This window comes from Bubalus bubalis, chromosome X (genome assembly GCF_019923935.1).
Source record: "Bubalus bubalis isolate 160015118507 breed Murrah chromosome X, NDDB_SH_1, whole genome shotgun sequence".
NCBI classification, from domain to species: Eukaryota; Metazoa; Chordata; class Mammalia; order Artiodactyla; family Bovidae; genus Bubalus; species Bubalus bubalis.
The window spans coordinates 9,630,017-9,642,377 of record NC_059181.1 but is presented as its reverse complement, the minus strand read 5'-3'; the positions used below and the strand labels follow the sequence as shown (position 1 = coordinate 9,642,377).

The 12,361-nt window shown below is 39.7% G+C and overlaps 1 protein-coding gene across 2 annotated transcripts in view; it reads left to right on the top strand.

Moving 5' to 3' along the window:
• The first annotated feature begins 4,252 nt into the window (after positions 1-4,252).
• The window catches only part of CLTRN (collectrin, amino acid transport regulator), a 40,389-nt gene continuing 32,280 nt past the window's right edge, over positions 4,253-12,361 (top strand). Inside the window, exons 1-4 of one of the 2 annotated variants that reach the window (XM_025276342.2) lie at positions 4,253-4,334; positions 7,248-7,280; positions 7,886-7,944; positions 11,490-11,575. In XM_025276342.2, the coding sequence (XP_025132127.2) occupies positions 4,280-4,334; positions 7,248-7,280; positions 7,886-7,944; positions 11,490-11,575 (233 nt within the window). In that variant the 5' untranslated portion in view covers positions 4,253-4,279. Of the gene's footprint in view, positions 4,335-6,994; positions 7,281-7,885; positions 7,945-11,489; positions 11,576-12,361 lie in introns of those variants that run through there. The other variant, XM_025276343.2, reaches the window with a different exon arrangement.

The following is a 12,361-nucleotide window of genomic DNA, read 5'->3' as shown; positions in this document are numbered from 1 at the left end:
GTCATTGTCACTGGCCACAAGGGCAAAAACTTGGATCTTTTGATTATTTCATGTACTTTGTGTATCAACCAGAATAAGGTAGCTTAAGCTTCTGTTAGGAAAATGAGAGCATCCATGAAATTAAAAGACTCTTACTCCTTGGAAGGAAAGTTATGACCAACCTAGATAGCATATTAAAAAGCAGAAACATTACTTTGCCAACAAAGGTCCGTCTAGTCAAGGCTATGGGTTTTCCAGCAGTCATGTATGGATGTGACAGTTGGATTGTGAAGAAACCTGAGTGCCGAAGAATTGATGCTTTTGAACTGTGGTGTTGGAAAAGACTCTTGAGAGTCCCTTGAACTGCAAGGAGATCTAACCAGTCCATTCTGAAGGAGATCAGTCCTGGGTGTCCATTGGAAGGACTGATGCTAAAGCTGAAACTCCAGTACTTTGGCCACCTCATGTGAAGAGTTGACTCATTGGAAAAGACTGTGATGCTGGGAGGGATTGGGGGCAGGAGGAGAAGGGGATGACAGATGAGATGGCTGGAAGGCATCACCGACTCGATGGACATGAGTTTGAGTGAACTCTGGGAGTTGGTGATGGACAGGGAGGCGTGGCATGCTGCGATTCATGGGGTCTCAAAGAGTCGGACACGACTGAGTGACTGAACTGAACTGAACTGAACCTAAAAGATACAGGGCCTCTCTACCTCTTTGTGCGTGTATACTTGGTCACTTAGTTGTGTCCAACTCTTTGCAGCCCCATGGACTGTAGCAGCCCACCAGGCTCCTCTGTCCATGGAATTTTCCAGGCAAGAATACTGGAATGGGTTGCCATTTCCTGCTCCAGGGGATTATCCCAGCTCAGGGGTGGAACCCACGTCTCTTTCGTCTCTTGCATTAGCAAGTGGATTCTGTACCTCTGTGCCACTTGGGAAGCCCTCTACCTCTTTATGGAGGTTAGTAACAGCGGTACCTAGTGGCAGGGCTAAATGTGATCGGGTAACACTAACTGACAGTCAGATACAAGATTTAAGAATGAAAAATAGTACTCCATAGAGCATGGTTACAGTAATTTTTACCCAGAAAAAAATATCATGACTTGTTGAAACCATGAGAAAACTCTTAATACAATACCCAAGCAGCGTTGGCTATGTCAGTAAAATCTTGTTTTTATTGCATAGGACTCATTTTTTAAAAATTATTTTTAAAAATTTCATTTATTTTCACTGAAGTATAATTGGTTTACAATAGTGTGTTAGTTTCAGATGTACAGCAAAGTGATTCAGTTATATATATATATATATTTCATATCATTTTCCTTTATATGTTGTTATAAAATATTGAATATAGTTCTCTGTAATAGCAGTAAATCCTTGTTGCTTATCCACCCCCTCTTTTCTTTGGTAACCATAAATTTGCTTTCTATGTCTATGAGTATTTTTGTTTTATATAAAGATTCATTTGTAATATATTTTAGATTGTACATAAAAGTGATATCATATCATATTTGTCTTTCTTTGTCTCACTTCACATAGTATGATAGTCTGTAGGTCCGTCCATGTTGCTGCAAATGGCAATATTTCATTCTTTTTTATGGTTAATATACCATTGTGTATCTATACTACATCATCTTAAGCCAGTTGCCTGTTGATGGGCATTCAGGTTGCCTCCATGTCTTGGCTATTGTAAATAGTGCTGCTGTGAACACTGGGGTTCATGTATCTTTTCAAATTAGAGGTTTCATCTTTCTTTTTCCTTTTTTTTTTAGTTTTCTTAAGGAATCTGCATCCTGCTTTCTGTAGTACCTGCAACAATTTACATTGTACGTGGGACTCATTTGAATGTATTGGTCTTCATGGACAAGATGAGACAGTCAGTCACATATGCATTCTGTTTATGAAAGTGTTCTTTAAATTGCTACCTTAGGAATATAAAATTGGCAGAATTATACTCACTTAGTTTGTCTGAATTAATCTTTATTTCTAAAGATTAGTGATTAACTTTCTCTGAAGCTGAAAATTGTTACCCTGTGAGGGTGAAAAGGTAAGGTTCATAAAGTTACAGTTGTTGATTAACCTACAAAATTTGACTAGCCTTCGAATATTATAGCTTTGGATTTTTTTTCTCATCTAAAAAGGGCATAAGGTCTGGGAGTGGAGACAGAAGTTTTCCAAAGCCCAGGGTTCCTGGTTTGTCAAAGTACTGGGAATTGTCTTTCTCTGGTGGAGATGGTCAAAAAAATTGCAGTGTACTTCATGATACTTCATTTCCATGGTCTTAAGTGCCTTAGAATGCCTATTTATGACTGAAGTAAGTCAGTTCAGTTTTACTATCAAATATTCATGGGCCATGAGAAATGCAAATGGAACCAAATATAATCCCTGCCCTCCAGGAACTTAAAATTTGAAGGATCCAGAAGCAAATCATGTTGGCAATAGATCCATGTGCAAATGTGAACAAAATGCTATGGAAACACAGGACAGAGAATTAAAAGTTAGTAGAGTGGACAAGTCCACAACAAACAACAGCTAAGAATCTATAACAAAAAGAAAAGAAAGATTTCTTAAAGGAGGTGATCATTGAGATAGACCTGTAATGGTGGTTAAAATATTTAAAGATAAAAAATGAAAGCTCACAGTATTCAGGTTATTCTAGGTTTGAAAATTACCTGATTGTGACAATGAAGCAATCAGTTAAAATTTCAAAGCTGCATTTGTCCTCCATACTACATCTTGTTTTATCGCAGGTAAATGAAGCATACATATCACCCACATGCATTTACAACTCTAATGAACTTTAAAAGGCATCTTATGTGAGTCAAAAGACCAACTCATGTGTTTCCTTTTCGTGTGATCTCATATTTAATTCATTCTCCAGATCAGTAGTTATGTGCCAAGAAACTGCTTTTCAGTAGTGTTGTGGAGTAGGAAAAAGCACGGAGAAATCAATTTCTCTTTCCTCTCTGAGGAGACTCAGTGCCTTTTGTATCGCTCATGGCAATAGTAGTCTCAACTTTTTATCTGCATTCTTGAAACTCTAAACACTGGCAGTAATAGGGCCATATTGTGAATGTTTGAAACCACTTTAGTTGTCATCATTACCACTGTTCCTGATAAATTATTAAGCTCCTATTTGTAAAATTGCTGAAATGAGCATTGTATGGAACAAGTTTGATATGAATTTTCTGGAGGTTTAATACTTACAATTGTGCATGAAAATAAAGACTGAGTATGTGCAGATTTTGAAAAGTGAAAGAAAAAACCCCACTATGTTGAGAGTCAAGAACGATAGCATCTAGTTTTGGGTTCACCACTTTTACTAAACTCTCAAGCTCTTTAGTTGTTAAAATCTTTTTTAGTACATTCCAGCTGATCCAGACCTTGTAAGAGTCTTCATGTTTTAAGTCAAGTTATTGACAGTATCTTATTTTATCATTAAACGTTTTCTTTTTCTGTTCATCTTACAGGACCTATAAAAGGCAATATTTTTAACCATTTCATTTTTGGCTGCTGTTTCTTTTGCTAATGACAAATACTTTTCTAATTTTCTAATGCTTTTCTAAATACTGGGGTATAGAAAAATTAAAACTGTAACTGTAGACTATTTAGAAAGTAGAATGAGATCACTGTACATTTGTACTTGTTATGTCATGTGGCCAGAACAGTATTCCAAGGAAAATTCATAGCCATAGGTATTTTCATATTAACTGAGAAAGGTTAAAAATAAATAAGCCTATTAGCCAGTTCAAGAGTTATAAAAAGAACAAGAAAACCAGTATGATGGTGAGATTAAAGAATAACTGTAAAGCTGGATGAATCAGGAAGCAGAGGAATTAAAAATTAAATGCAAGATCTTCTTTGATTAACCAATAAAAAGAGTAGGTAAATCTCTGGAAAGAACAGTGGAAAAATGAGGAAAAAATTAATATATAACTGGGAAATATAAAGGGACTATAACAATGAATGGAGTATTTTATGAGATATATATTGTATGCAGTCTATGAGAAGACTGGAAAATCTTAATGAAATGAATGCTTCTCTTGGATACCGTAAACAATGAAAAGGGAAAGAAATAAGAAACCTGCAATTAATGACATTATAAGAAAGTTTTAAAATTAAGAACTCTTCCTCCAAAATATATATAGTCCAGATTCTTCAACTCTGAATATTTAATTTCTTCTACATTTTCAAGTGTTTGTAAATGTAGATAATGTTACAAATCGTTCTATACCATTTTTCAAGGTGGTACTGTAAGGACTGGAAAAAGGAATCAGCACTTGAATAGGAACCTAAATGGTATTCTTCTATGAAAATGGATTTAAAAAGCTAAAGAAAACAAACACAGCAAGTAAGTCCAGAAGCAACTTAGAAGTAATCAAACTAAGCTTATCTAAGGATTGGATCAACCTAAAGAAATTTTTTAATATAACATGCCAAGTGGTAAAAATTCTAGGGTCATATTAATAGATATTGAAAAGGCAGGTGATAAAATTCAATGTCACTTGACAAAAGGAAGTTTTCAGTAAGTTAGGAATAAAAGGTGCTTTTATCTTACAATATATCAAATTTAAAGTGATGCACTGGGGATTCCCTGGCTGTCCAGTGGTTAAGACTCTGTACTTTCATTGTCGAGGGCATGGGTTCAATCCCTGGTCAGGGAACTAAGATCCCACAAGTCACACTGCACAGTCAAAATAAATAAATAATTATATTTAAAAAAGTAAAATGACTCAACCAGATCCCATGGGGAGCAGCATTCCCATTAGGGTGAGGAAGAAGACAAGGGCCCATGTGATTCCCACTGTGATGCTGCCCTGTTCTCACACTACAATGAGACCAAACGACAGTAACGTCACAAGGGAACACACAAGAAGATCCAAGGCTAAGGAACATGTGTTTCAACTATTAAAATATATTCACACTGGTCATCCGTATGGGTGGTATTATAGGTATTTTGTACTTTTCGCTTTTTGGTTCTCTGTATTTTCTGTACAGAACTTCTGTTGCCCTTTTCTCTTGATTTTTAAAATGAGGCAACAAACATTGAGAAATCGTAATTCAAAAGAGAAGAGAGTTTCTTCTCTTTTCAAATGAATGGCTTAAATACAGTTCACTGTTTTACTGTCTGCAGTCCTCCTAAGTAAAAGCAAAAGAGATACTTGATATTTTTATGAAGTCTTAAGGCTAAAGCAAGTCTGAATCAGATTCCTATCTCTCCAGGGGTTTACTATATGCAAATAATCAGTTTTGTTACAATCTCTATCTATTCCCTGCCACCCTCCTCCCCGCAGGATGCCAATATCTGGTCTAACATTTCCTAAGATAAGTTCATCTAGTCTGACTTTATTTTCAGGGGTTAGTTATGTAGGCCCTTCCTTCTAGGAAATTTCCATTTCCCCTAATAGTGAAATTTCTGGAATGACTGGGTTCATTCCAGAACCCAGAGAAACTGGGCCACGTCTCTCTAGAACAACTTTTCCTGACTCTGTATCCTGGCAACCAAGGTGAAGGAGATGAAGAAAAGCTCCTGAAGTGGAGTTAGCTAACAGCAATGGGTCATCTACAATAAACTATCACCCTAACCAGGAAGGGGAAATGAGAATATTTTTCTTGTTGTTTCTTTAAAAATCCAAATTTTCTATTTAACAGTGGGGTCATCCAACCTGATTTTTCCATTCATGGTTTTTAAGCAACAGGTAGAATTTGGGGACTGAACTCACGCAGAGAGGAAGGCCCCGACACTGGCCTGGTGGGGGCTTGATTGGCATCTGTAGAATGCCCATGAGGGGACGGTTCTTCTCTACTCACTGCCATAGTCCTTAGAGCATCTCTGAGGTTTTGTTACAATGTCCCTTTTGACCAGTGATGACCCAAAACACAGTCCTGTTCAGCATGGTGGAGATAGGGTTCAGGTGTAAGTCATCCAGGCTGGTAAAGCGACACCCATTCCACTCCTCCTGTTGCCACCAATGCCTTAAACACTGAATCCTCAGTTTTCTCATATGTAAGTTGATTATAACACAGCAATGTGGGGTGCTGTTTTGAGGATTAGAGGAATAGTCCAGTGAAGCTAGTTCATGGTGAAAGTGGAAGTTGCTCAGTTGTGTCCGACTCTTTGTGACCCCATGGACTATATAGTCCATGGAATTCTCCAGGCCAGAATACTGGAGTGGGTAGCCTTTCCCTTCTCCAGGGGGTCTTCCCAACCCAGGGATTGAACCCAGGTCTCCCACATTGCAGGTGGATTCTTTATCAGCTGAGCCACCAGGGGAGCCCAAGAATACTGGAGTGGGTAGCCTATCCCTTCTCCAGGGGATCTTCCTGACCCAGGAATTGAACCAGGGTCTCCTGCATTGCAGGTGGATTCTTTAGCAACTGAGCTATCAGGGAAGCCCCAGTTCATGGTAGGTAGTTCCTAATTACTGTTGTATAACCGCACTGACCATTGTAATCACTAGCCACATATTTTTACTTTAAATTAATACAAATTCAGTTTCTCAGCAGCAGTAGCCCCATTTTGGGTGCTCAACAGCCACCTATGCCTAGTGGCTAGTACATTGTATGTGCTGTATACATACTATATATTGCAGATATAGAACATTTCCATCATCACAGAATGTTCCATTGGATAGCACTGCTCTATGTCATTAACTTTAATTTTACACAACTACCAGGCCTTAGGGCTGACCAAAAGCATTCTCTTTGATTTGGAAGCGCTCCTGAATGTTTACCTGTGGAGGTGAGAGTCAGATAAAGCCAGTCTTAGAAGGGTGTCCTTTGTTCACCAGAGATAGAAAGGAGTGATATTTGTTTCCTAAATTAAGATAGTCTATCTATAAGCCAGATACTTCAGTCCTGAAAAGGCAGAGAGTTCACATATTGTAAACCTCCAGAAAGGACTTTCTTTCCACTGTGCATTTAACCAGACAACAGAAGAAAGGGCCGGGGAGGATTCCAGCTTCTGAATCAGCAGAGAAAACATTCTTTGGAGGTAGAGTTTGGGAAGGACAGCTAATCTGTTTTCCAAACAGATTTTCATAAATAACTGACAGGAGATGGGTTCTTCTATCAAAGCATTAACCCAAATGATGGGGGTTAATCATTAAACCTTTTAGGTGGTGGCTTGCTTCTTTGTCTCATATTCTAATCCGGGTCACAGAATGGCTAAGGCAGCTTTAAGTGAAGGGTGAATTTTTTTTTTTCCTCCGTTTGCCTTGTGTTTTCCACTCTGAAAGAATGTTGTGGCTGTTCTTTTTTCTAGTAACTGCTGTTCGTGCCGATCTCTGTCGACCAGGTACGTAAGCCTTGAAACTTCAAAATAGATTAACAGTTTTCTGAATGATTGACAAGTCTCTGACTTAAAGACTTCTTTATTTTTCTAAATCTGCCGATGTGTTATGGCTTGAAACTTGAGCCTGTGAATGTTTTATGAGTTTGAAAGAAAATTTTCAACCATCTAAGATGATTGCAGTTAAACTTTCAGAAGTTTTAGGGACAGTTTAATCGCAATCTGTGTTCTGTTGATTTTTTAAAAAAAAAGTGAAAGTGAAAGTCGTTCAATCGTGTCCGACTCTTTGCGACCCCATAGCCTGCACAGTCTGTGGAATTTTCCAGGCCAAAATACTGGAGTGGGTAGCCTTTCTCTTCTCCAGGGGATCTTCCCAACCCAGGGATCAAACCCAGGTCTCCCACGTTGCAGGTGGATTGTTTATCAGCTGAGCCACCAGTGAAGCCCAAGAATACTGGAGTGGGTAGCCTATCCCTTTTCCAGAGGATCTTCTTAACCCAGGAATTGAACCAGGGTCTATTGATTTGAGTTACATTAAATATTAGGATTTATCAGGCTCCATTTTGACGGATTTTATCATCATGTACTGCTCTCTTTTTTCTCTCTGGCAGATGCAGAAAATGCTTTTAAAGTGAGATTTAGTATCAGAACAGCCCTGGGAGATAAAGCAGTAAGTGCAGATCCTGCATGTTCCTTTAAAATTTTGTTTGCTAATAACACTGCTTTCTCTGATAATGAGCCTCTGTGCATAGTTATCTTAAACTTGCACAAACTACTTCTAAAGGTGTCAAATCTGATATTTTCTTAAAGCAAAATGATTTGTAGTAAAATAGAAATTGTTAATAAAGTGATTTTGCCTGAAGTATTTAATCTGTGTGTATGCTGGAAAATATGCAAAGTTCTGTACTACCCCAAACAGGCCTGGTTTGGGCTCTGCTCCTCACCGTAGTGGTCATTTGAATTTTGTCAGTCACTTTTCTCATCATTGAAAAGAGGGCATGTTTGACCCATGTAAGATCTTTCGTGGCACAAAACGTTCCACTTCTCTCGTTCCTTGTCTTCAATTCTCAAATATCAAGATAACAGCATGAAATATATGTTTATGAAATTAAAGTTAAAAAACACTCATGGGGCTACAGTAGCTATAGGAACAGTAAAGCTGCTGCTGCTAAGTCGCTTCAGTCGTGTCTGACTCTGTGACCCCATAGACGGCAGCCCACCAGGCTCCCCCATCCCTGGGATTCTCCAGGCAAGAACACTGGAGTGGGGTGCCATTGCCTTCTCTGATAGGAACAGTAAAGACTCTCAAATTAATGAAATGGAGTTGTGTCATTCTAGTTTCAGTTTGCCAGTGTGGTCTGTGAAAATTTTCCCCAATAGAAGGTGAGAGTAAGATGCCTCAGGCTAGAGATGATAAAAAGAAATGCTGAAGAAACTTGGACGTATTTGGTTTGCAAGGCAATCCACTATTTTGTTCACTCAATGAGTAATAATCATTCTAACACCAGCATTCCTTGAGAACTTAGCTTACTTTCTACCTGGGATCCTTCTAATCACTTTGCCCACATTAGCTCATTTAGCTCTCACAACAGCCTTTTGAGGAAAATGACATGGGTATTCCCATTCTCATTAGGTGGATGAGAAAACAGAGGTGCAAAGACATTAAGTGACCTACTCATGATCTCAAGTCAGCAGGGGGCAGGGGGCAGGTTTGAGGGCAGAATCCACCATCTCTGCCAGTGCGTAGGGTTGCTTTTCCCAGAATCCTCTGAGGGCAGGCACCACACTGGGTGCTCAGGACGTGGTACAACTAAAACCAGACTTATCCTTGGCCTTGGGGAGCTTATAGTCGTCAGATTGGTTGCATATCCAGTGAACCAAATGCAAGTGTGTGATCTTGACAAGCATTTCAGGAAAGAGAAGTCCACAGGGACTTTGGTCTCATTAGAGGCCACAGGACCTGGCATTTACTGTGAGGTCTAAAACACTAGTAGAAGTGAACCTGGGGAATACAAGGAAAGAGTGTGAAGGGACTAGCACATGCAAAGGCTTATTACAAGGGAAGAATGTGGGAAGAGTGACGGGTGGAAGGATGGCCAAGGTGTTTGGAACTGGAGCAGTGAAGAGGAGCATCGCATGTAATAAGTTTCGAGAGGAAGGAGGGGTCAGGCCCAAGAATGTATGGATTGTATTGAGGAGTTTTGGTATTATTTCTAAAGCAAGTGGGGGTTTCGTGGAAGGGGTGTCATGACAGAATGTGTGTTTGCAAGATACTTTGGCCACAGAGTAGAGGACAGACTCAAAGAGACTAGAGTAGACAGAAGGAACCAGTTGGGAGGCGATTGGAGCAGTACGGGTGAGAGATGATGGCCATTTGGAGTCCGGTGTGTTGATGGAGAGAGGGGCAGTGAAAGGATTTGAGAGCCATGGGATGGGATGACAAGGGAGGGAAGAGGATAGGTCAAGGATAAGCAACTAGATGGATGGTGGCCCCTTTATGACTCAGGGAACTGAGAATGGCTAAGAAAACCATGGCTTTTGGACTCACTGAGTTTGAGACATTATTGAACTGGCTTGAGATATCCATTCCCGCGTCTCTTGCACTGAAGTGATGATGACAGTGCTGATGAGAAAGGTGGAGGATGGCCAGAGGACAGGGGCTGGCCTTGAGCTTTGTGATTCTTAAAGCCCTTGCAGAGGAGGGGGAACTTGCAAAGGAGGCAGAGGGACAGCAGGAAGACCAGGAGGATGCTGTGTCAGGAAAGGAAAGAGAGTGCTTTCAGATGAAGGGAGTGTTTAAGAGTGTTGAATGCTGTTGAGGGGCCAGGCGAGGGGAGACTGAAAACTGCTCATTGTGTTGAGCAACGTGAAGATCATTGGTAACATGAGAGAGCTGCTTTGTGGAGTGCAGGGACTGGAAGGCACGTGGAGGAGGTTCAGAATACGTGGTCAGTGACCGGCTGCAGACAGGAGGATGGACAACTCCTTCAAGAATTTTGGTTGTGAAGGGCAGGAGAGAAACGACAGTTGGTAGAAGAAGGAGGACTGAATAAAGTGATTTGATTTTGTTATTTTAATGGGAAAGACTTAAGCATAGTTCAAAGTCAATGAACAGCTTCCAGTCAGCATTGAATGCACAGAGGAAACTGATATAGTTTAGATCCAGAGAAGGGCCAAATGGAATAAGGGGATGCCAGGCAGTTTGAGAGTAGGTCACCATGAATTGAGTTAAGCCACACTATTTTGTGATTTTCTCCAGTTATGCTAGATTACATACCTAAAATGTGGAGTCAGCCATCTTAGTTTGCTGCTGCTGCTGCTAAGTCACTTCAGTTGTGTCCAACTCCGTGCGACCCCATAGACGGCAGCCCACCAGGCTACCCCGTCCCTGGGATTAGGGCTGCTGTAATAGTACCGCAGACTCGGTGGCTTAAACGATGGAAATTTGTTCCCTCTCATTTTGGAGGCTGGAAGTCCAAGATCAAGGTGTCAGCAGGGTTGATTTCCTTTTGAGTTCTGTGAGAGAGGGATGTGTTCCAGACCATCTCCTTGGCTTTTGGGTGGCTGTGTTCACGTGTTTTCCCTCTGTGTCTGTGTCCAAATTTCCTGTTCTTACAATGACACCCATCATATTGGGTTAGGACCCACCCTAATGATCTGATTTTAACCTAATCACCTGGATAAAGACACTGTCTTCCATATATGGTTACATTTTGAGGTACTGGGGGTTAGGATTTTAACATACAACTTTCTTTGTGGGAAATACAATTCAGCCCATCACATGCACATCCACTCAAGTTATCAGCTAGGAAAATGAAAACTTGTACTGGTATGAATACAGGAAAGGAAGCTGAGATGGGGAGTCAGTTTATGAGGGGAGAGAGAAAGGATGAAAAGGAATCAACTGTTTACATACAGGATGAGATGTCCAAATGCCCTGTTTGTTGACTGGTTACTAATACTGCAGATTTTGAAGAAGAGTGTGCAGTGGGAAACACACCACACTTGCAGTGATAGAATAACCAGGAGATTCTATCCTAAACATTATGGTGACATGATTTATCATGGTCCCCAGTCTTTTTTTGTGTAAGATGAAAGAGAGAGACACAGACAGACACACACACACCAACACCACTGTGGCCGTAATTACAACCCAGTGGACCAGTTTGTATTCCATGCCTCTCTACTTTTCATTCTATGTTACTTCTCTTTCAGTATGCTTGGGATACAAATGAAGAGTATCTCTTCAAAGCAATGGTGGCTTTCTCCATGAGAAAAGTTCCCAACAGAGAAAAAACTGAGTAAGTAAACAGTGAAAAGTCTTAATTGATTGATTGCAATATTATTTGAGATAGAATTAATACAAAACTCAATCTTGAAAATAATTTAAATATAATTTTTAAGGGACCCACATTTTAATTTAACATTTAAAAAACCTTTATAATCTAGGTCAGCTTATAGTTTATATCATGTTCAAATAATGGTCTTCATTCAATAGGCACTATGGAGGTAAATATAAAAATTTGTAGTTATATGTCATAAGCTTTCTAGATTTCTATTTTATGTATATTTCTCTTGTTGATACGATAGATAGATGGAAAGAGAAGAGTTCTATTCTCATTGTATTGGTCTGCTCTGGCTGCCATAACAAAATACCATAGACCGGGTGACTTAAAAAACAGAAATTTATTTCTCACTGTTTTGGCGGCTGAGAGAGTTGAAGAATAAGATGCTGACAAGGTAGGTTTCGATCTGAGGCCTCTCCTTTCAGCTTGCAGGTGCCACCAAATCTTTGTATGCTCACATGATCTCTTTTTGGTTGAAGGAGAACTGGCAGGGGAGAGAATGAGCATTCTGGAGTCTTTTTGGACGAGGGTGCTAATCCTTTCTATCAGTTAAATGACATCTCATTTAACTCTAATTATCTCCTTATAGGCCCTGTCTCCAAATGCATTCACATTTAGGGTTAGAGCTTCAACATATGAATTTGGGGAGGAGGATAAATCCATAGCGCTCACTTTGAAAATAATTTACATATGTATAGGTTCATCGTACTGTTGGTATCTGTCATAGCACCTTGTTTATTT